Source organism: Lycorma delicatula, chromosome 2 (genome assembly GCF_047948215.1).
Source record: "Lycorma delicatula isolate Av1 chromosome 2, ASM4794821v1, whole genome shotgun sequence".
NCBI lineage: Eukaryota > Metazoa > Arthropoda > Insecta > Hemiptera > Fulgoridae > Lycorma > Lycorma delicatula.
This window is the reverse complement of record NC_134456.1, coordinates 164,195,064-164,220,624: the sequence shown is the minus strand read 5'-3', so window position 1 is coordinate 164,220,624 and position 25,561 is coordinate 164,195,064. Positions and strand designations below refer to the sequence as shown.

Below are 25,561 nucleotides of genomic sequence, written 5' to 3'. Positions count from 1 at the left end.
TCACAACAACTGGAATATCTATTGTTTTAGTACAGTGATCATAAGTTGGACTAGTTAATTCTAGCAAGAGATAAATACCTTTTGCCATGTTTTGATGCCATGTAGATAAATTCTGTTTTATGATATGCTGACCAATGGACTGTATTAGAAAATTGTTTACTTCTGGCTCATTTATAATTAATTTAGTATTAATAGTAATATTGATTTATTAATCATATCAAATACTATTATGTAGATAATGTTTAAATAATAATCACATATAATTGGCTGAAAGCACCTTACTTCTTTTGCTAAACACGTGTAACATCCTCTTAGTGGGAATCTAAAAATGTTTACCTATTTATTAATGCAATCAATAGAAACGATAATACAAAATGACTTAAGACTTTTACTAAGGTATTTTCTGCATACTGATTAAAATAAATGTAAAGCTTTCATGCTGTTTGGAATTTATTTCACTATAGTGTTCAAAAATAAAGAAAATGCATCTCTTCAAAAATTTTAAATAATTATTTCTTTTCCATTAAATTTTCTTATTTGTTGTAGCTATTGTATAGCATTATATAGTTAGTAGCTTTGTAAATTCAAAATACTTCTTTTTGAAGAGCTAACAATTTTTAAATAATTAATAAAATATTAACATTGAATATTGAGTAGAAATCAAAGGTTTTAGGTTACCAACAGGTCTCTCTTTTGTAGATTGTAAACTACAATAATTTTATTATCAATATTTTTAACTAATATGTGATTTTTAATAGACTTTTAAGACTATTCATTTTTATGTCATGATATAAGTGCATTGTTTTATGTAACCATAGTTTAAGGAAACAAATTGTGGTATAGTTCTTACATAAATGTTAATAAAAAGTATATTTATTAAGTTTGATCTTTGTATTATTATAACTAGATCTTGCACTTAATTTTTTTTCATTTTTAATAATTTTTTTTTATATTTTTAACAATATTTTCTGGAAACAGGGTTTATTGCAACTGGGGAAATTTCTGAAAGTAATTATTTATTTTGGAAATCAAGAAACGGAGCATTTTTTTGTATTTATCGGGCATTGACTACTATTCTAAGTTCATTAGCCCTTGACTATTCTTAAAATAAAACCATAACCAAAGGAGATACACTAGTGACACGTAAAAGCTCCCAGTCAGAACAAACAGACAGAAAACAATAAATAAATAAATAACTAAATAAATTCTTCTTCTGGACAGAAATATCCGGAAGGGATGACGTCCAAAATTAAATTCAAAAACTGTAGAAGAGACCCGCGGCAGAAAGAAAAGACAGAAGGGTTCTGACAGCGCATTCATCGTTTCGCAAAACCTCCTTTATTTCCCCCTCCATTTTAAATTGACGACGCAGAACTTCATACACGACGCAATCTTGCGTAAGTAAGTGTTTGACCGTCTGCGGTTCCTGACACTCCTCGCAAACTAGTTAACCTAGTACTTTGTTGCCAGTTAACAATTGGCTAGATGTTAGGTTCGTATGTCCTATTCGTAGCCTTGTTATAACAACTTGTTCTTTCCGCGTGATCGTAGAGGGACTTGCCCACTTGCGAGGAGAGTACTTCACGGCGTTGAGTTTCGTTGATAACCCCATCCAAACTCTGTGCCATTCACGTCTGACACAAGCAGAAATGAGACACTTAACATCGCCAAGGCTGACGGGAATTATCTCGGGCTCAGGCGCATCAGCAGCCGCCTCGTTTCCAGCAATGCCTGAATGTCCCGGGATCAACACCAGTGTGCATCGTTGCCCCTTCCTGCCTATCACTTGGAGCAATGCAAGTAACACTTGCACCCAGGGATCCATTGAACACGAATCCTGCAGTACCTGAAGACTACTCATAGAGTCGCTTCAGGTCAAAGAGGATGTTACATGACAGTGCTCACAATACCTCGGAGCTTGCCAAATGGCATACAACTCTGCAGTATAAACAGCCGGCAAGGACCACGAATGACTAACGCCCACATAATGGAAGGCACTGCCAACCCGGTGCGCTGTCTTAGAGCCATCCGTGCATAAAACCAGCTTCTGGCCGTGTTCGCTCACAATCTCTCGAAAACGATGAATTACCTCCCGAGAAATACACTGCTTAAAAGGTGCTAATCCAATCGACAAAGGGTCGATGGAAGTAGCCACGATAGCAGTTCACACTCCGTTGATTCAACAACTTTGGGAAGTTCAATTTCGTACTTACTTATTCATTAATTCGCGAGCTCTAATTCCGGCCGGCCTTGTATAGGTCTGATGCCGGTTGTAAACTGCTTGGAAAGAATTTCTTGTAAACACCGATCCATCTACATGATGCGGCGATGATGTGACAGAGTTCGCATAGCGCAATAACAGGACGTCTCTCCAAAAACTGAGCGGAGACAATCCTAATTCACATGTACGGCTATCGACGGGACTGGTGTGAAAAGCTCCAATCGCATATCGTATTCCGGCGTTTTGTACGACGTCTTTTAGACAGCTTTTTCGAGCCGATGAATAAACAACGCAGCCATAACGATCCGTGATCATATCAAGGAGGTGTACAGACGTAGGACTTCTCGATCCGATCCCCAATTAATGTTTAATGTCAGTTTGCGTTTCGCTACTAATTGACGTACGTTTCGCTACTAATGTAAGTCCTCTATCGAAGACCAATCCCAAAAATTTCACCTGCTCTTTATATGGAGCCTCAACATCCTTCATCGTCAGTCGTGGAAAAGGGTGTGCTCAAGCGACAGAAGTGTACGGCGTATGACTTATCGTTTGAGAACCTAAAGCCGGAGCTTTCAGCCGTATGGACGATATCATTGATTGCTCGTTGCAACTTATACCGGACCATTGCAGTCTTCGTGCTGGCGTAGAAGATCGCCAGATCGTCGACATACACACCTTTGCCAGTGTCGATTCGTATTGTTTGTAGAACCCTATTGACGACAATTATAAACCGGGTACCGCTGAGGGCCTTGCGGAATTCCATTTTGAAATTGCCGACGCTTACTTAGGTTAAATAGCTGGCGATAATCATGAGGAGATTTCCACGCAGGCCCCATTCATGTATTTGTTTCAAGATCCCATGCCTCCAGGTCAAGTTAAATGCTTTCTCAAGATCGAAAAATACGCCTAAGAAGTGCTGCAAGTTAATAAATCATTCTTATAACGTTCTCGAGAATTATCAAATTGTCAATTGGAGAACGACGCTTTTTATAGCCGGTTTGAAGCTACAAAGGAAGCTGCTTCCTTTCTAATAAACATACTAAACGAGTATTTATTATTTTATCTAGGAGTTTGCCGATACACAATGTTAGAAATATCGGCCTGTATATTGACACCTAAAGGATCTTTCCCTTGTTTCAAAAGCGGTTCCTTCCAAACCTGTGGATATGAAGCCGTGGCCCATATCCTATTAAGCAAGTGCAATACTCACGCTTTGTCATCGTCTTTAGGATTTCTGACTAATTCATATGGAATATCATCATATCCAGGTGAAGTACCACGGGAGTTTTGAATGAAAACGGTACGTTGTAAAAAAATGTCGTCAGTTACAAAGTTTAGTACCACTTGTTCTCTTGCGATGTGAATGAAATTGATATGGTGATTTTCAATGCTATTTACAGTTTCAAACGATCTGCCAAAAATTCAGCTATAGCCTTCTGATCGATCACGACGACACCGCCTTCGTCATGCGCGTTTACTGGACGGTTGTTCGAACGGCCAGCTATAGATTTAACCTTCTGCCATACTTGCGTAGCAGATATCCTGCTATCGATCGAGGTCACATATGTCTCCCAAAATGCTCTTTTCGCAGACAATATAGTACGTCTTGTGTAGGCCCGATGTTTTTTACAGGATATTAAATTCTCCTGGGTTGGACGTTTCGTGAATAAATTGAAGGCCTTCTTTTTCTCGGTAATCGCTACGCATACCTTGACGCTCCACCACGGTACTGTGGGTTTCGTCGAAGTTGCAATGGTTTTGGGAATGTTTTTCTCCGCAGAAGTTAAAATCTATCTGTATGTCTTCATCGATGTTTCCAGTGTGACTGGGAAAACGACATTGGTCGTGTCCAATCGGCACGTTTAAGACACCACCATCGAATAAAATTTGGCGCTTTTTGCTGTACATTTGTTGTAATTATGATTGGAAAGTAAGTGGTCACTTCCATGAAGGTGTCTATCAACGTTCCAATACAAGGACAGTGACAATACCGGACTGCAAAATGACAAATCTATCGCCGAAGTTTCCCAGTTTTGTAACTTCGGCGACTTGAAAAAGGACTGAAACTTTGACTTGAAATAAATTTCTGTACCCTTGTTTAACAGGATTTACTCGGTGCTGGATATAAATTCTTTGACATCGCGCCCTCTGTTCTCTATAAGTGTGAGACACAACCGTTAATATTCCATTGTATTATATTCTAATTATAGGCATGGTTTACCTTTTTGCATGTTTAATTATAGGCATGGTTTACCCATCTTCTTTTTCGTGACCGTAGTAAAGCGTGGGTCAGTTTGTGACCCCAAAGAGCCGCAGTCACTCTCTTCATCCTAAATTATCATAGTCTCAGGGTTTTGCAGAGTTGCGCTCTGTGTAAAACCGGGATTTTCTGGTTTCAGCATTCCAGCCGGGGATGGATGAGCTACTGAAGAGGCGGCGCGGGAAGCCCCACTGTCGCGCCTCGTGTCGTTCCCATCTCTTCTAAAACGTCTTGAACAGATGTATCGCTCTCCTGCGGCTTCTGTTCTATTGGTGTTTGTTCCCCTTGAGGTCTCGGAGGGCATTCGGTTTTTGAGAAACCCGGTTTTCCCGTACCATCAGCATTGGATTACTGTTTATCGACGCACTCAATTTCAGCAGTTTTTTGCATTTTCGATTTCAACGGCTTGTTTACATTGGCGCTTACATTTGACTGTTGTCTAGAAGTCGGCGGCACCGGCTTAGCGAATTTTCCCTTAGGCCAATTTTTTTTTAATTTTCTCTCCATCCTCCGGACAGCCTCAAGCTCTGAGAATAAGGTGTCTGAGGCCTTGGAGATATTACCTTTGTCCATTCGATCAACCCCCTGGTGCCACCAATGGTGGTGGGGAAGATTTTCTGCAGCCGGCTTCCAATGATACCGACTCGGATGTACTGAGGAATTTAAAATGTTTAAAGGATTTAATTACCATGCGGCGAGACCTCAACATCCACAACGCCGATCCTTGTAGCCTTTTAAATCATTTACAGTTTCAATAAAAAAAACAGTACTCGGTTTCCTAACGTCTTTAATCGGCCCTCCCGCAACTTTCGTGATTCCACGTGATAGAACGAAGGGACTGATCCTTGCAAAATCTCTATCACTCCTTCTTACAACCATTTATTTCGGTACCGTTGATTGACATTTCGGTCAAAATGTAGTTCGATCCGACCTTTCCTTGTGTAGCCTCGAAACTCTTCCTCGGATTCGGGTTTAAAGCCAAAGGTTCTCCAAGATCAGAGTTTTTATGTGGACCCTCTGCCACAGGATAATGTGGAAGTTAATTGTTACATAAAAATCTAGTCAGTCAATATGTCGCAAGGTGCGGGTGGAGAGCCGGTTGGACGTGCCCGGATCAGTGACCCTGGCTGTGTTTTCCCAGTCAACTGTCTCCCACAGATTTAATCCGGGGCGGTGAGTCAAGTACTAGCTGACCCACGGTAGCGACACCCCAGGCATCGCACGTAGCAGTAAGGGCTCTGACACTCTTACTCAAGGGACAATCTCTGCCAAAGGCCGAAGTGACTGACTCATACTGGGCGGCGCAACACTTCGGCAGGCAAGCTCACAGCAGCCCATCCTCAACCTGACCTTTAAAATGATGTATCACACAAAGGGTGATACCATTTAAAATTTTTGAGTGACAATCCTTGAACTATCCCCCAAGAAAGGGTTAAAATATTATTTGTCGTCAAAAGGTAAAGTAGTTGACCGATACCTTACCCTGAAAGTTACAGTATTCTATCTGGTACAGTAAGTGTTTGAGGGGTTTCCATACTTTGTACTCAGGAAATTACATTTTAAGTGAATGGTATTTTCATACTTGGCATTTTGAATGGTATTTTCTTCGAAAAGTCGATGAAAATATGTTAAAAAATCTACTATTATTAAAGCTATAGGTTTTTAATAACTATTAACATTTGTAATAATAATTAACTATGTAATATGGTACAATTTCTTATTTTTTGTGTTCTAAATTACATATTTTAATTTTATGTTCTTTGACTTCAAGACCACATATATTTGCATTAATATCATCATATTTCCAGATGTTATTATACTGTATTGTCAAAAGAGTCTTCTTTAGAACTGTCCCTCGTATCTTCTGTTCTTAACTATTGATTTTACCCTAAAATTATTTTCTTCATATTGCCGTCCCAGCAGTGCACACCTTGTTCTGTTATCAAAGCAGAAAAATGATAAAGTTGGAAATAATCCAGACATCTGAAAAAAAATAATATTATTTAATTGTTTTGGAGATAAGTTTTTGGTGTGAATAAAATATAAAAGGAGTAATTTAATTTACTCTCAGTAAATAATACAGATTTTTTTTTCTACACATATTGTACTCTTAAAAGTAAACTTTTTACCTAGAAATTGCAACTTTTCAATTTTCAAAGTTATAGTAGCCACAATAATTTTTCAGCCACTAATATTAGTGATTAGTGACAAAATGCTAATATATGTATTTATGAATATTGATTATTGCAAAAACAGCGTTAGTTCACAAAAAAAAACTTTTCAGTCATGAATAAAAACTGATGTACTTAATTATGTATGTGATTTTATGATACTATTTTTTTATATATATTTTTAATTATATTTCTACAGGACTAGTTAACCTAACTTCACTTTTTATTTTAAATTAACTGAAATTTGGTTTCAAACATTTTTTTTTTGAAATCATGAGATATTATTTCTAAATTAAATTTAAAATATTACTTAAAGAAAAAATAAACAAGATATAAAGCTGAAATGATATGGTTTTATTAGACTCCAATACTTAGTTATGTTTTAATCAACTGTACAAAAAAACTAATTTTAATATTACTACTATTCTTCTTTCTCTTCGTACTTAGGGATAGACCACTTAAATAATGTGTTAGAAAATTTGCTGTTCTTCATAAGAATGTAACCTTCATGTTTCTTAGTCTTTCTTAACAATAACAACGGTTGTATACATAAGATACAAAACCATTCGGAAGATGAATTACCGTATTTATTCGAGTACTCCCCCCAGCCTCGAATAAGCCCCGCACCTTGATTTTCCGGACCGAAAATCTAAAAGAATACCCTACAGAGGTATTCAAATCGAGTATATACCGGTATTTTAAAGTGCAACAGATATGATAAAAAAATACGAAAATATTGAGAAAATAAAGCATTAAATTAGTTAATTTAAATAAAAATATTAATATTACATCAATAATTAATTACCGTAAGCACTAGTTTAGTTCAGAATCAGTAGGCCCGTAAAACGAAAAGAACGTATCATGTTGAAAAGGATCATTTCAATAAGCATTTTAATATGGGATTTCATTTTTAATTAATCACTGTCACTGTCAATGTGTGTAGAATAGTTACCGGTAGTCTCCACGTCGCTCTGCCAAAGGTCTTCACTACCATCAAGTTCATTGGATATTCCAAATTTTTTTAAACTTTTCCTTACTAATTCCGTGGAAATACCTTCCCAAGCATCTTTTATCCAAACACAAATCTGGGCGTTTGATTCTTCCTATAGACGTGAGAAAGAAATTTTCATCAGCCATCCGCTTACTGTTCAGTTGTTTTAATGCAGATTTGAACGGTTTACTAATGCAGACATCTAGTTGCAATAGAGATGTCAATCCCGCTGGAATTATTACTTGGTCTGTCATACCCTTTTTTAAAATGTACTTCACTTTATCAGTCCTATGTCCCCAATAACTATCCATTACTAGCATACCGGTATTTTTTTTTATTAAGTAAATCTCCTGATCGCTTTTGCCATACACACCTGATCCAATCTAAAATTAAGGTTTCGTGCATCCAACCTGATTCCTGTGCTCTGATAACTCCATTTATTTATACGGTAAGAAGAGTTTTTCTTTTAAAAACAATGTACGGAGGTAATTTTAATCCATCAGAAGTAATGCAAAGCATAACACTACACCTTTGATTTTCATTACCACCAGTGCAAATCATAACACTTTTTCACCTTTTTTGTTTATGGTATTGTCAAAATGGCATTTCAAAATATATGGGGGTTTGATCAGCGTTTCTTATTTGAGACGGCAAATAGCCTTTACCTTTTCTAAGATTTATAATGTAATTGTGAAAATGTAATATTTTTATATGCTTTTATTTAACTTGCTTTAGCTATAATCAAATCTTGCAACTGCTACATCTTTTGATCTATCGTATGAAAATCAATGCAATTTTGTGCACGTATGTAACTTCGATGACAATACAATACTACGGTGTTAGAATTTGAATATGACCCACCCCCATCCCCCCACATACACAAACCCTACGCTAAATTCATGCATGTTGCTGAAAATTTTTATTTCTCATGAACTATCGTATGAAAATCAATGAAATTTGATACACGTATGTATAAATAAATTTATACTTCGATTTGTAAAAATAAATATTTTTACTTTTTTTTAGTCTTAATAAACAAACAATGCTTTTATTTAAATAAATATTTTCATTACTTTTAATTTTAAAATTTAATAATTATTACATTTATTTATTTTTTATTTATTAGATATTATATAATTTATTTTTTACTTTTCAGTGCATTTTTATATTTGTTAATATATTATATTTTTTTATTTAAAATTCTCAATTTCATTTAATTCTTATTTTTTACTTTTTAGAGGGTTTTTCTAATTTGTTTCCTTTTTTATTAATGATAATATTAATATTAGTTAAATAAAAGCTTTTTTAAAAAATAATTTTTATATGTAATCAAATATGTTTTTGTATTTTTTTTTATTTGTTCATAAGCGTCTGAAAGTCATTGAGAAATGGTCTCTTTCGTCTTATTGACAAATCATTTCGTGCAAAAAATCGTGTTATCCATCCACTGCTTGCTTTAAAATTAACTTTATTCAATGATTTAGCGATTTCACGAGCATATGATTGACACATTTCTGTCGTGACAGCGTAACTGCCTTTCCTTTTTTCCATAACAAAGTAATACAACTTTTTTCCTATGTCTGTGTATTTTGGTTTTTAATTTTCCACAAAAAGTCCTTTTATTACTAGTGCCTTTCATCAGAAGTTGTTTCTTATTACGCCAGTCTCGAATGCAGTTTTCATCTACGTCAAATTTTCTTCCTGCCGCCCGATTTCCAATTTTTTCAGCTTCTTCTATAACGCGCAGTTTTTCATTTACTGTAAAAGATCGTAGAAGCTGTCCTTTTGTACTCATTTTAATGCCGTAATTAAAATAAATCACCGTATTAAACTTTACAAGATAAACTAAACAGATAAAATGCACATAACCGTCCACATATACAAATAGTACAATGACTATGGCGAATAGACAAGACGACAATGGGTAACTGATACTGTAACTGTAGTATCATTAGAACCGGATGCAACCTATACAGAATGAATCAGTTTTATAAAAATACCGTAACTTCATTCCTATCGATAATATGAACAGGATGTTAATAGTTAAGGATGTATTCTGTATAAGCGGCATCCGGTATTGATAAAAGAAAGCCTAATTTAATTATATTTATGTGATTGAATTTAGTATTTCTACTAAGAAAACGTTTACTTTACATAAATTATCCTGGTTAAAGGCTATGTTTCAAGTAAGCCACGCGCCCTTATTTTTTCTCTCCAATTCCAAGAAAAAAGTTAATTTTTTCCTGATGATTCTTTAAGTTTAATGTTTCAACCTAAAGGTTGCCTCAATCGGAAATACAACGTTGACGTAAATTGATATGTAACTGTAAATTGATACCTAATTTTTTGAATATAACGTTGTCGTTAACGTAAATTGATAAGTATAATTCTTGTTGAATCTATGCCAAATTATATATGTTAATTAAGAATAAAGTACATGTTATCTATTAGATATTTAAAAATTGCGTATGCTACATTTTCTAATAAAAATTATTTTATTAAATACAACTGTGTTCCAGTCAATATACATGTAAACTATCTGTAATTAAACTATTATGTTAACTGATTACCAGTTATAGCTTAGGGATTTTATAATCATAGATATAATAAGTGTTTCAAAAAGGATGCAACTCTAAGATTAAGAAGGTAGAAGTCACACGTAAGTAAATTTTATTTTTTCCTACATGTCAGCTGGCAGCACCGTACTCAAGGTTAGCAGCTTGAAAAAATGTTCTTCTTATACACTAGTGCTATACCAGTATAAATTCATCTCTATTGTGTTAACTATGTAGTTTTTCCAAGGATGAATGTGTGTTTATTATCTAGACTTATTGCGCGTATAAATCTTAAGAACAAGTGAAAGACGAGTTTCGGATAAAATTTCCCAATTCTTCAGTTCGTAATTAGTCGACAAAATCGCGTTTGAATAATAAATTTTGTGAGACTGGGATTGAACATGATCGGAAAAGCACAGGTCGACCATCAGTGTTAAAAATAGAAATTCTTGAGGATGTGAAAGAAAGTTTGACTCGCTTAACCAGAAAATCGCTCAGAAAGTTATCTTCACAGGCTGGGGTTTCACTAACTACAGCTTTCAAGACTACAAAAAAATTACAATTAAATGCCTTCACATCGCTGTCGTTCAAGAACTGAAAGAAGTAGGCCACGGAAAACGTTTACTGTATTGTCGATTTCGTTCTCTTGTTGATGACAACGGTATTGAAATTTTATATCTTGTTTATTTCAGCGACGAGGCACGGTTTCACTTGGAAACCACGCCTACGTTAACATCCAAAACTGCTGAATATGGAGCGTTGAAAATTTTCAGGCGTTTCATGAATGCCCATTACCCGCACGTAAAATTGGTGTTTGGTGTGCGATCTCCCAGCGTCGTGTAAGAGGGTCTTTATTTTTTGATAAATCAGTAAACCACACCCTCATGGCAACATGAGGGTGTAGTTTATCGCAACTTAATCAAACAACAGTTTATTGCCATGTTAGATTTAAACGAAGGAGAATGTTGGTTCCAGCAGGATAACGCAACCTGTCATACTGCTAATGAAACGCTGGATATGTTATGAGAATTTTTTAGCCATCATTTGATATCAGAAGGGTTGTGGCCTCCAAGATACCCAGATCTTACACCAGCAGACCTTTTCCTTTGGGGGTATTTAAAAAGTGTAGTTTTTAAAAACTATCCTCATACACTCAACAAATTGAAGGCAAACGTTGAAAGTGAGATTTCAAACATTATTGGACAAACATTACGAAAAGTGGCTGCAAATGTTATGAAACGTGTACGAACCCGCATCGGGGAATCACAGGAAATGATTTTGAACATCTACTGTAAAGTTATTAAAGGTAATTTGAATATTGTTGTATAAGTATTTTATTAACATTAATATTTTTGTAATAAATTCACGTCGTCAAACAAAAGGGTTGCGTCCTTTTTGAAAACTTGTTATAAAACAATATCTATAGCCACAGATATCATTCTATTAGCCGTATGTGAATTCTTGTAGTAGCTATATCTAAAAAGTATTAATCTCAATCTTTACCTCTGTACTAATCATAGTGATGAACACAATTGTATCAGTTACATGGACACCAAGAAATCTAAATGTGCACAATATTCCACCAGGAGTCCACATCAGTAACATAATAACAATGACTGCTAGTACGGCCTGAAATTAAAATGAAATAAAACCGTATATAGAAAACTTATTTAAATGTAATGCATCAATTTCATTAATATAACAATAACTAAACAAATTATTTTTACATGTTCCTCATCTAGCAAATCTGAGTAGTTTCATTAATTATTATTAACAGTGGCGGCTCGTAGCTAAAATTAGTGGCGCATTTTTACTGACGAATGAGCAATCTATCGCAGTTCGCGTGCCAGGAATGTGTTATTTTGGGCGAAAGAAAATCCTTATTACGCGACAGAGTTGGAAAGAAATCCATCGCATGTCATGATATGAGCTGGAATGACAGCTCGGCATTTGTTTTGGTCCTTATTTTTTTGACGGGCTAGTGATAGCACAAATTTATTTAGATGTTGGAGGCATGATTAATACCACAGCTTCAAAGAAGTAAAGAGTACGGTTGCAGCAAGATAAAGCACCTGCACATTTTGCTCTTTCAGACCGCGCGTTTCTGAATGAAAAATTTGTCAGGACGTTAGATTGGTCGCGGCACTCAAGCGTCACCAGCTCCGTTATAATGACCAGCATGAAGTCCTGATCTCACCGTACCAAACAATTTATTATGCGGAGTTATCAAGGCACACATATCTGCACGATGCTACACCACAAATGAAGAATTGCGTGACGCTGTGGGGGACGCCTTCCATAACGTAACACCAGAAATGCTACGTCGCATGTCACAGAGGACGTGGCGACGTATAGAATTGTGCGTGCAACATGAGGGCGAACACACAGACTATTTATCAAGTGAGTAAGTAAAATAATTCATTATTATACCGCATTTTTCATTTTTAACTCATTACAAATTTTTAGTTCTAACTTTAGGGGGTACGGTGACTTCCCGGCCACTCTGTAGAATAATTTTTAAAATTCTTGAATGGTGACTTCATCATTCAATTAATAAAACAAGTTTTAATTGATTTAGTTGTTCAATATCTGTTTTAAAAAATACAGTAGAACCCATTAATCACGAGCTCGTTTGTACAAGAACCGTTTTTCTTTTTCCTGTTTAGCCTCCGGTAACTACCGTTTAGATAATTCTTCAGAAGATGAATGAGGATGATATGTATGAGTGTAAATGAAGTGTAGTCTTGTACATTCTCAGTTCGACCATTCCTGAGAAGTGTGGTTAATTGAAACCCAACCACCAAAGAATACCGGTATTCACGATCTAGTATTCTTGTACAAGAACCTGGTTGTAACGATCAACATTCCGGTATTTTTTTGGTTTTCTATTTCGTTAATGATAATTTAACTTGCTTTTAGCGACGTATAGACGCATCATAAACTTGTTTATTACGAACATTTTCATTTTTTTAAATACTGTAATTAAAAAAAAAATTAAATAACCAGATAATCTTAACGCAAGGGAAATTCCATTTCTTCATTTATGAAACATGCATTTACGATTTATACGTAAAGATAGTGACATTTTATTTCAGGTTTGTTGAGGTCAGGTCTGAAGGGTGAATAAAAGGTTTGTAACAGGACGTGGTACAGTATGTACAATTCAAGTACGTACAGTACAAGTTTCATTGCGGTTTTATAAAGGCTGGTAGTTATTTTAATTACTCGGGTTTTTCTATTTTCAAAATTCCAGTAAAGGCTGGGGCCAAACAATGATCCGTCAAAACCGCCCAAACAGGTTAATCTAACTCTATAGTACATTTTAAACGATTTAAGTGAAAATCTGAAGAGGGGCATGGTTAAAGATAAATTTTTCCTGTCCTACCACCACTGGTAAATTCAGTAGTCATAATTTCCAGTAGTCATTATTATAATATATAATGACGGCGTAAAAATTTACGGTTACAAGGTGGCAGCTCTTAAGTACCAGGCACTCGGTTGTAACGAGTATAATTGATCGGGTCCTTAAACCTCGTTATAATCAAGTTTTACGGTATTTTAATGTAAAAGCAAAATTGATGATATTTGTTTTTTTTTGTTAACCTTTTTAAAACTTTTATATACTCTGAAACTTACTTTTATATAATATAAAACTTTTAATAAGAGCTCTGTTTCTTTTGATTAAATAAGTTAAACAAATTGTGATATTAGTCATTCTCTGTTGGTCAGTAATAAACCCATTTGTAAACAAAACTAAAAAGAACTATTCTATACTAACATGTATTTACATTGGGTACAGCTTTGTGACATCCATTAAGTTCTACTTTAATGTAACTAATACAAATTACAAACATAATAGAAATAAATCAAAACAAATTGTATATCAATCTCACAAGCAACAAATTTAAATATGTATTATTGATTTTACAGATAAGTCTATTTATTATATACTGCAAAATAAAATGTAATTATTAAAAATCTCTTTTTGCTGCATTAGTCACTGATATTGGATATTAGGTATTGTTTTTAAAAGATAAGCTTTGAAAAAGATCACCTTAATTGTTGTAGTCATAAAGCAATACAATTTCAAATATTCAGATTCCATTATGAGGTAAGCAGGATTAATATTGGCTTTTCATGGATAGTAAGCACTTGGATTCTTGTGTATGAGGCATACAGTTCAAGGACTGATCATACCAGTCATAGTTTAAGACTAATGGCACTTAAATACTGTCTCCCAGCTACCGTTCACTTTTTAGGTTCAAAATAACACATCCTGCTTTACCAGTCCAAAAATGTTAAATTTGCACTCACTGCACAAACAAAATATGCAGCTGGGTCATGGGTCTAATCAGCAAAGCTGCACTAGATATTTGAAACTTTGAAAATGATCTATAAATCAAATAAATCAGGTAATTAATTATGTACGCAGTTTTATATACATTAATTTGTACACACAGAATTATGTAAATTGATTAAACATTACCTTTATGGAATTGTACTTCTCCAGTCCGGAAAAATGAAAGTTTAATGTAGAAGAAGAGATTGCTTGAAACAGACTCAGGAACCTAATTGAAAATTATTTTTTAAAAAATATTATTTTTTAGTAAAGTTTACATTAAAGTGAGATTAATCACAATCTAACATAATTTTTTAAACAGCATGAACGTAATAACACTTAAAACTATTAAAAGATTCTAAAATTAATTATAAAATTAAAACTTTTAAATGCACTTTCTAATAATGTTTTAATGATTAAATATTATAATATATAAAAGATTACAAATAGCTTGGTTTCAAATAATATGAAAATATTTATTCTAGAGAATCTCTTGGAGATACCATATTTACTCGCTTAATTCACGCCATCACATAATTCACAAACGTGAATTTTTAAACAATATTTTTAAAAGATATTCAAGAATAAAATATTCATCAAATAAATATTATTTTTTCAAAGATTTATCACATTTAAATTTCATTATAAACAACATAAAATCGTTTTTTTGTATAAACCATGTACCTACTTAAAGACAAAAATATTTAAAAAAAGTGTGTGGATCATGCAACTAATAAAATATATACAGCTCCTTCTTCAGAGGAGATACTGGCAGATTTGCTAGTGATTTCTCTTAAAAAGGTTAGAAACTTTGGCATATATTCAAATTAAACATTTAATTTATGGCGTGTTAATTACTTAACATGTTATTCTTGTCAAATTTACATGAATAAACATACTATTCCAAGTCTGTTTCCATGTCTTGGTTTTTAGACACTACATATAAGAGCACATAACATGAACAACAGGATGTCCATACAAAAACATTAACCATATGTTACAAATTTTACATATAACACATAAAAACCAAGATCTTAACTCATTGAACAATATGAAAATTTCAAACGCATTACATTTGATGAGAACAACATACTAAACAAATGCAACACCTATGAATTGATAACATTCTAAGAGAGTTTCTAATCTTTTAAGCTGAGCACCACACTGTGCTAAAGAAGCAACTGCATAATTATTTTCAAAAAGTTCTCTGAAAAAAGTTCCCATCAGCAGTAGTTTGAGTGTTTGTAATTATAGTTAACCATATAGAATATGAGAATAATATTATGCTATAAAGTATATTAAATTTCAACTCATTATACTTAGTATGGTCATCAAAGAACAAATGTTTGCTCTTTTTTTAATAACATGTGAAATAATATTTAAATATTCGAATTATTTTCATTCATCATGCTGATCCAAGTATTAATTTATCAATTTAAATTGAATTTTTTTTTCATTATTACTATCACACAGGAAAAACCATGTATAAATTATCTTAAATTTAAGTTAAACTTTGCATAAAATATTTTATATACACTAATATGAGCGCATATATATTTGTATAATATTGAATCTTAAATTTGTTTTTATAGTGTTACTATAAATAAATGAGCATCAAATAAATATAATTTACCACAAAATATAAACAGAACAAACTGGAAAGAAACATAACAACTTGAATAAGGACTCCTCTATACAACAAAATTTATCAATAAATCTCTATTTAAGTACAGGAGAAAAGAATGTCTACTGTTATACTAGGCTGAGCAATTTTATAATTCTGAAATGATAACATCAGTAGTAGATGTGTTACAAATCACTCTGAGGATGATTCAGGTTTTACCTAATAGGTTAATATAAAACCGATTTTATTTGTTTTCTATCTGTATGACAGGTAAGGTTGAATTTACAACCTTGGATAAAAGGGGATTTAGTACATACCAGTTTAGCTTTCATATTAAAGTTTTTGTTTTGTTACTAATGCTCCATGTTTTGGTAGGTATTGAATCTCTGTTTTGATTTATATCATTAAATATTTTTTTTTAATATACTCCCTAGGAATCCATCATAATATCTATAAATATGATTATTATGCTAGAATATGAAAAAAATGTAGATACAGAGAAAATAACTGAACAAACTGAATATGTGTAAATCAACATACTCATATTAGTATTTAAACCCAAGATCAGGTATACGAAATGTCATATATTTCTGTGATTAGGTTTTTGTGATTGGCCCATAGACATACAAAGATTTTTTTCTGTGAATACTTTTTGGAATTAATGGTCCTGATATTAAGCACTGAATGTATGTACGTAAACAAAATTTATTTTGTTGTTTTTCACTTCTAAACAGGCAAATGTATAATTATTGTAATGTATTTTATTTTATAACAATAATGATGACATTCACAAGAAAATAAAACAACTGAAAAGGTTTCTAAGTTATGCTAGAATCAAACTCAATACCAGTTAAATAAGAAAACCAACATATTTGCACCCTGGTATCAAAAAAAGTTAAATAAAATGTAAACTTTGTAATCACTGAGTCAGATATAAAAAAAATTCTAAATAGCTATGATTTTAGTGATCTGACCCCCCTCCTGTAGAAGACACCCACCCACTTTATGACGATCCCAGTCACCACACTACCTCCTCCTTTCCTAGTCCTAATGGGCTTTACCTATCTAAACCTGATAACACATCACAGTCATCAGTTTGGCCTCTGTCAGGATGCCACTGATGCATATGCCCCAGCAGACATCTCCATTAATGTATTTACACAACTTACTATTGCCTTTGTATGGCTTCTTCCAACCACTACCACCTACCATAACTTACAACCCCCAACTATCAAATTAACTAATTAGCAGAAATGTGATCCCTGCACTTTCTTATAACACCAACGGTTTCAGACAAAAACTCTTACCTAGACTATGCACGCAGATGATTACTTAATTGAGTCTTTAAACACCAAAAATTATATTCTCATACCAACAAAACAAGTGTTGATCACAACTATGCTAATTTTGTCCTACAATTCAATTTACTTCTTGATTTACTTAAAAATCAAGAAACAAATTCACAAATTTAATAAGGTTCTAATGAAAACATACCCTATCTCTCTCTAGTCTGGTTCACTTTTGGAAGTGAGGTCAACGCCTATTCCCTTGCACAATACAGCTCCATCACAGAGTTCTCCATACACCCATTCTCATCCTAAAAGTGATTATCTCAGCTAATCAGTGCTCGATGCTAAAATGCCTAACTTGGCAAAATAAGCACTCATGTGGACCCCTAGCTACCTGGGTTGCTATTCTATCTATATATCCATAACAGCATCTGAACCCCTCAGCCATCCTCCTCAAGGCTGAGAATTTCAGGAAGCCAGTAACTGTTACATTTCCTTTTGGTTTTCCAATTAACTTGCAAATCAAAACCAGAATTTATCCTCACAGGCTCCTAAACTACTTTGGTACATTCAACTTTGTACCTGGGCAGATATATATAAGATGGTACATGTCATCAATAGCCCTACATTCTGAACACAAGCCTGAAATAATCAAACCAAATCTGCCCAACCTATCTCAAATTCTCACATCAGGAATAACACCATGCTTGTAATGGCCATTAGAAGATTTATTCCACCTGACTTACCATAAAGGGAAAGTTTTATCATCTACTTCTTTTGTGTGCCCATAGGTAAATTGGCCTACCTTCTTGGCATCATAATTATGTTATGGTACTCAGTAGCACGGATATCAATGGGCTTAATACCAGAAATAACAAAGACTACCTCTCATGAGAAAGTTCTATATGCACCAAACACAGATAATAGGTGACACGAGACTTTAAATAAAATATTCATATAACATTTGTACCTCATTCGATGAACCCAGATAGGTGCAGCATACAGCATTATAGTTTCATAGCCACTTTTATATAGACCAAGCATGGTTCTGAAATTAAGCCCCCAAACAGAATGAACTGCTCTCCGAACGCTGAAGAAAGCATTACAAGCCTTTTTGGCAGCATATTGAAGGTGCTTCTTGAATCAAAAATTCTCATCAAGAAAACACCTAGATACTTCTATAGTGGAACATAACCAATTCAACCTGACATACACAAGGCCATCATGTAGCAGCCAGTCTGCCTTTGGGCAATACCAATGTTGTTTTCTTTGGGCTAAACACCATCTTATGTCGCAAACTTTTAAACTGGAATATCTTGGAAACCTGGACTGCCCTGAATTTGATCTTATTCCTCAAATCTCCTTTAACTGGCAAAACACCATAATCCACATAAACGATGATGTGGCATCCACTGGGTAACCTCAACCGAATCAAAGAATCTAATTCAACAACCCAGAGTGGGGGTCCTAAAACACTCCTCTGCGAACAAAATTTATATAGTGTCTTTCCTACTCCTGAGACGATGTCTCAAAGAATGACATCTCAATTGCTAAAATAACACATTTAGCTTATTCTGGGTAAAATCATGCTTTTGCACCCCAAACAAGGCGGAGGGCTACTACAGAATATTAAAGGCTCCTCATATGTCCAAAACGATACCTAAGACATACTCAGCCTCACTAGAAGAAACAATGCTCATAACCTTAAAAGGTCCTTATTACCACCTTCAAATAACAATTATTTAAGAACTTTTTTCCCCCAACAAACAGGGAAATAGCCAGCAAAAATCATCCTATTAAAAATTCTTGTCAAAGAACCAATAAATTCCAACAGAATGGACAAGGAGCTCCAGTGTGATTCCATCAAAGCTGGGGGCTTTATTTCTATCAGAACTGCAAATTACCTGATGTACGAGGGTAAATCAAATACAAACGTGACTTTTGTTCCTGAGCGTCTTTGGTTTGTAGGACTGGGCTCACGTTTTTAGTATGCTTGAGTGAGGTCATTAGGAGCGGGAAGAGCCGGCCATTCCACACTCCCAAACAGTTCGTCAGTAACTGGTTGGAGTAACAGGTCACGATGTCGAAGCAACAGGCGCACCCCTCCTCTGCGCGTGAAGGATTTCAATTTCTTGTTCGTGAAGGAGTTCAAGCGACGGAAATTTTCCGGAGATTGACTGCACAGTTCAGGGACCAAACATTATCATGGACTCGTATGTTTGCCTGGCATAAAGAGTTCAAGGCAGGACAAGAACAAGCGGAAAATCAGGAACACGATTGCCGTCCTCGGATCAGCATTACAGACAAAAACATTCGCGCAGTTCGAGACATTCTTGAGACGATTTACGAGTGAGAGTATCTGAAATTGCAGAACAGGTCGGAATAAGTTTTGGGAGCTATCAAGCGATCATCACAAACGACCTACAGTTCCGTAAAGTGTGTGCCAAATGGGTTCCTTGCCTTTTGACCGCAGATCAGAAGTTGAGACGTTTGGAGGTCTGTCAGAGGATTACAGCAAGGTTTACGAAAGAAGGTGATGAATTTTTGAGTCGGGTCGTCACCTGCGACGAAACGTTGGTCCACCACTACACTCCCCAATCAAAGCAAGTAAGTATGAGTGGCGGAGGAAAGGGGAGGCAGCCCCAGTGAAAGCTAACAGTCGACTGTCAGCTGGCAAGGTTCTTTAAACCGTTTTTCGACCGGCGAGGCATTTTTCTCATTGACGTTTTGCATGAGCGACGCACAATCAATGCTGCTTACTACTGCGAGCTGTAGAACAAAGTAAGAGCTGAATATCGCCGCAAAAGACGAGACCAACCGATTTGAGAGGCCGTCCTCCTCCACAACAACGCCAGGTCCCATACTGCAGCTCTAACTGTCTCAAAACTAAAAAAAATGCACTGAACTCAACTTGATCATCCTCCCTACAGTCCGGACCTACCGCCCTGCAATTTTCATTTGTTTGGGCCGCTTAAAAAAGCTGTAGGAGGGCAACGATTTGAAGATAACGATGGCGTGGAGGGATTCGTGCGCAATTGTCTCCTGACGCAACCAGCTTCATTCTAGTATACTGCGATAAAAACCTTCCTTCTCGCTGGGAAAAATGTATTTTTAAAGCAGGAACAATGTAGAAATAACAATGTTTTCAACTGGAAATAGTTTTTCAATAATTTATTATTATAATTATAATTATAAATTATAATTTAAAAAAAAATAAAATCCTGTTTATATTTGATTTACTTACCTCTGCCTTTGCAATTTCCACAGATAAAACACCAGGGCAAAAAGCAGCAAATTCCTCTTGGATTTATAGATGATACAAGGTTTCATTCATCATCCGGCAATAAATCATTTAAGCATTTTTATTATTCTTATCACCTAGGACTCTATACACAACACCCCAAGGATCCATATTTCCTTGCTTTCTAACAAAAGAATGCCAAGATATTCACCTACCAAAACAACAGCCTGCCATCAGGATCAATCTCCTACTGAGCAGCTCTCCTGGGAAGTTCACAGACTGTTTCATCAAAGACAGCTTTCTAATCCACCAAGGGGCAATTTTCTCTTGACCCCCAACTACAGGGTATCAATTTCTCAGTGGCATCGATGAAACCCATAGAAAATCTTTCTCCAGGTCTTCCAACTGAATATCATCAAGATTTCTGTCTAAGACATGTGGTCTAACTGAGAGAATATTAACAAATTTAGACCAATCTGCCTTCCTGTTCAGGAAGTGCCCCTGCTGAACAGGAATGTTGCATCTGCAAGCATCCTGCAACTCATTAACCAACTCAAAGATAATTCAATGATCATTAGAACAACCATCAACAACAGACCAAGCATCAATCTACCAAGAATATTCCTACCAACAGCAATATCAATATTTGTTCCACCACACAATTTCCTTCCATCTACCATTCCAGCATACAAGATATGTAGGTACCTCACCGAAAACATTAAAGACCTCTAATCCATACTGTTCAACCAAGCCTTCAGCAAATTCATCTCTATTATCTACGACTCCTACGCCAAAGCATCAGCAGCTAGCATTATAGGACAATTACCAACTATACTAAAACTTCTATCCCACTTTTCTAATGTTCCTCAGTGGGATTTCTGTATTAAAAATACAAACAAACTACACAGAAATCATGACCTTGAGTTTTAGAGTGACATGATGAGTATCAAAAATCTGCCTCAAAAAGACACAATCCAATGTCCTCCTACACAGAACTGTGGACATATTGTTACTTCCAGTATAAAATGTTTACAGACTATTAAAACGTGGCAGATTGTACTGTATCATATATGGGTGTTGCAGAAGAATTATATTGAGGGATCTCCTTTCAACAATTTCATCTAACTTGATCTGAGCAATGAAAGCATCTTGAGAATTTATCTGTCCAAACTTAACCATGTAATGAATTAAAATACATCTCAACAGCTCTCAAATAACGAACACAGAGACCTTACTATTGATGGAGTGCTTATAATCCTTGTGCAACCTTCTGCAATTTACATAAGTAGGAGCCTTAGGCTTTTTAGAATACTCTTCACACTTGTGACCCTCATCACCAAATTCACACAGAGTGAGGTATATAGACAGAATTTTGTCCTATGATCAAATCTACAACTCTTAAAACACCTCTGAACATCAATATGCTCCTTGACTACAAGAAAAGAAATCCACAAACAACCTACCCTCAGCAACAAACTTGTTAAACAGACTAGGCCCTACTTTGAATATATGTGGTACTTTGGGCATCACGTCTATCAGTTTTATACAAAAACCTGCAGACTTGAATGTGCCTCATCCAAGTCAGTGTTTTGCTTCCATATGAGAGATACAACCTCCTCCTTGGGCAGGTGACGTTCTATGTCATAGACAATAGCTTGAGGACTCCTTTTACATTTCTGGTCCACCTTAATCTCCAACTTTTTACTAACGACAGATTCTGAAATGACTTTAACTGTACCCCTTGTCATCCATTATGATAACCAGAAAGATCTGGTTATCCTAGTATCCTTTAAGTTCCTAGTTCTTAAATTTTATTTCTTGCCATGGACGGCAGTCTGAAATTCCCCTCTAATTTCTTTAATTGTATTGTAGACCCCTCTTTCCTATTTAGGAAGATGACTCTGGCTGCTTACAGCCTAAGCTGACCTCCTGCTTTCCTTTAAGCAGCTTGGCAAAATATTTCTGCTCTGCCCTAATAGTCACAGGCACTGGTCCGGGATTGAAATTGTTTCTTTAACTATAACCTCTTTGATTTCAGTTGGCTTAGAGGCAAGACTCAGAATCATTCATCTGCAAACTGCTGCAGAGGCACTTTGAGAACCTATAAGAAACCCCAACAAATGCTCACATTGTTCCTCAAATTGTGCTACTAGAGGGGCAGAACCACCAGCCCTGCCCCAGCCTTAATGAAATCACTTATCAGACTACTTTTTAGTACCCAGGTGGATGTACCTGCTTGACTAGCTTGGCTTTCATCATTGGAGGAAAAAGGAAACATCCTCCTCTCTCCTCCCAATGACCTCTTCATTTCTAATCTGCTTGGATTTTCCCTTAGACTCTCCAGACTACACAATCAACATCTTTGCCAGTGCTTCCCTAAGTAAATAAAATAAGCTAATCTATCTACCGACTCACTGATAACTACTACTTTTTTTGGATAAGCCTACAAATGTGACAATTGCCCACAGTGAGATACAGGCGACCGATTGTCCTCCTGTCACTTTTCGAACCTCTTAGCTGAGACTGGATCATTTATGCAAGTGAGAGCAATTACAAAAAGTCTGATTAGGACTCCTGTTCTGAAAAAATCACAAGCAGGACTACGGTGAACCCTATCTGGGTGAATCCTTGCTTGGTGCAGAGCACTTACACGAGCAGTTGTTGCCACTTCAAATCCACATGCACTCACAACAACAACAATGAACAAAAACTCAATCACTTTACAGGCAGAAAGCCCCTGTATGAAGCAATGCACATATAAATCAAACACCAGGTACCAAGTAGTTTCTGCATTTACAATTACTATAATCATCTTTTGCTAAGTATGCTCCTCTAATATTAATATTAGTAACAAAATATGTTACAGAACAGAAGCTACTTCATGATACAGTTTCTTCATTTAAGCATAAACTTTTATTTATATAATTTACAGAAGAACAAATGTATTTATTCTTCAATAATCCAATAGAATAAAAAAATGATTTTTTGGAGTTACAGCTAGCACAGTTTAAATATCTTATATGCAACAAATTAAAAATAGATATAAAAATTACGCTAGAAATAGAGGAAGAACAACAGCAAATAACAAGTAACTCATATTGTAGGAAAATTCAGATTTTGTTCGAGATGACCAGTCCAAATCGCAAGAAATTCCAGCAACATCACAACTATATCTGAAAAATTATAAATAAAAAAATTAGAGTGATTATATTCCATAGTATATTTTATAAAAATAAATTCACTGCTATCAGCATATGACATTTTTTTTATAATCATTGCTACCTGACAACATTTGAAAGAATAAGTTTTATATTAGATTCTATTGACACTTTAAAATAATTTTATTAATATTATATTAAATTTTATTATTATGAATAGTTTTTATAACACCAAATTTTACAATTAGAAAAATGAGAAATACATGAATTTGTCAGTAATAATTTGCTTAATAAAGGGTTTTTGTGTTTCAGATAAATTTGTTGTTTTTGTTTGCAAATTTAATAAGTGAAAAATAATGAGAAATGACAAAGGTAAAAATAATATATCTATATATTTACTACAATATTGACAAGAACACTGACTTACTTTAAAAAAATGAAGGGAATATCACACCCAAGAAAGAAGAACTAGTGAAGAGGTATTTTTATGAACTGCTTAATTGTGAAGTCACAATATGATAGAAGAAATATTAATTTGATGAATGATGAATAAAAATATATGAGCATTGGAGCTGAAAATGTCAAATTAAATAGCAAATGTTAAAAAGCAAGACAGCAGAAGATATTAAAGTGGCAGAGTTGATTAAAGCCAGGAGAATGATTAGAAAACTTAGGGCACAGGTGATCAGAAATGTACAGCAGAAACAAGGAATCCTTCATGAAAGGAAGATGGCAGTCATTCTTATTCTTGAGAAGAATGATAAGACTAGTGATGAATAAAAAGATTCCTACATTAATTATGCAGGAATCTTTTTGCTTTTAGATCTTAAAAAAAATTATTGTTTGGCATGTTTATGTTATGCAGAGTATTATTTGTAGTGTACCAACTACAGATTACAGGGTATTTTACCACTAATTCTTGACTACTCAAGAATTTTGAAGCTTGTTAAACCTAGAAATTCAACAATGAGCCAAATTTTCATCATTCTTCAATTATGGGAGAAATGCAAGTAGGATTAAATATTTTTTCCCAAGTACATGATAGTTCTGATAAATTCTACTTTTTAGAATTTTTAAGGTATGTTAGAGTATTTATATAGCTATGAAAAACAGTTGAACTATCCTATACAGAAGGGTTGAAATCATATATGAAGAATAAATATTAACAGATGAATTAGAGACTAAAAATTGCTGTACATACAAAAAAAGAAAACATTCAGTTTTTTTAATATTGTGCTGGAAAACCTTTTGATAATATGCAATCGGAAATGTCAGAGATAACCATTTTATTGAAGAACAATAATGATTACATTAGACCAATAATATAATGTAACAGCTGAATAGTATGCTGTACTAAAATATATTCAGAGAGGACTTTAAATGAATCAAGGCAAGACATATCTATGAACTGATTCAAACATAAAATAAGAGATGGAGATATGAATGGAGTGAACATAATGATAAAATTTAAATACCTAGAGACTTGGTTTACCTACAGTAATAATGTTAATGATGGAGATCAAAGGAAAGATGCATCATCAAAACAATTTTACATGTTTAAAAAATATTGGAGATTTTATGCATCCCCTAGTTCAAAATTGATAATTGATATGAATATAATTTGCTTGATATTGATTAATGTACTTAAATCACGGATGATAATGAAGAGAGAAAAATACAGAGTACAATCAGAGGCAGAGATTAGAGGAGAA

At 34.6% G+C, this 25,561-nt stretch overlaps 1 protein-coding gene across 1 annotated transcript in view; it reads right to left on the bottom strand.

Moving 5' to 3' along the window:
* Positions 1–6,134: 6,134 nt before the first annotated feature.
* The window catches only part of LOC142320308 (visual pigment-like receptor peropsin), a 38,438-nt gene continuing 19,011 nt past the window's right edge, over positions 6,135–25,561 (bottom strand). The window contains exons 5-8 of the mRNA XM_075358016.1: positions 23,745–23,864; positions 14,685–14,766; positions 11,702–11,827; positions 6,135–6,464 (exon numbers count right to left, since the gene is read on the bottom strand). Coding sequence (XP_075214131.1) covers positions 6,324–6,464; positions 11,702–11,827; positions 14,685–14,766; positions 23,745–23,864 — 469 coding nt within the window. The 3' untranslated portion in view covers positions 6,135–6,323. The remainder of the gene's footprint in view (positions 6,465–11,701; positions 11,828–14,684; positions 14,767–23,744; positions 23,865–25,561) is intronic.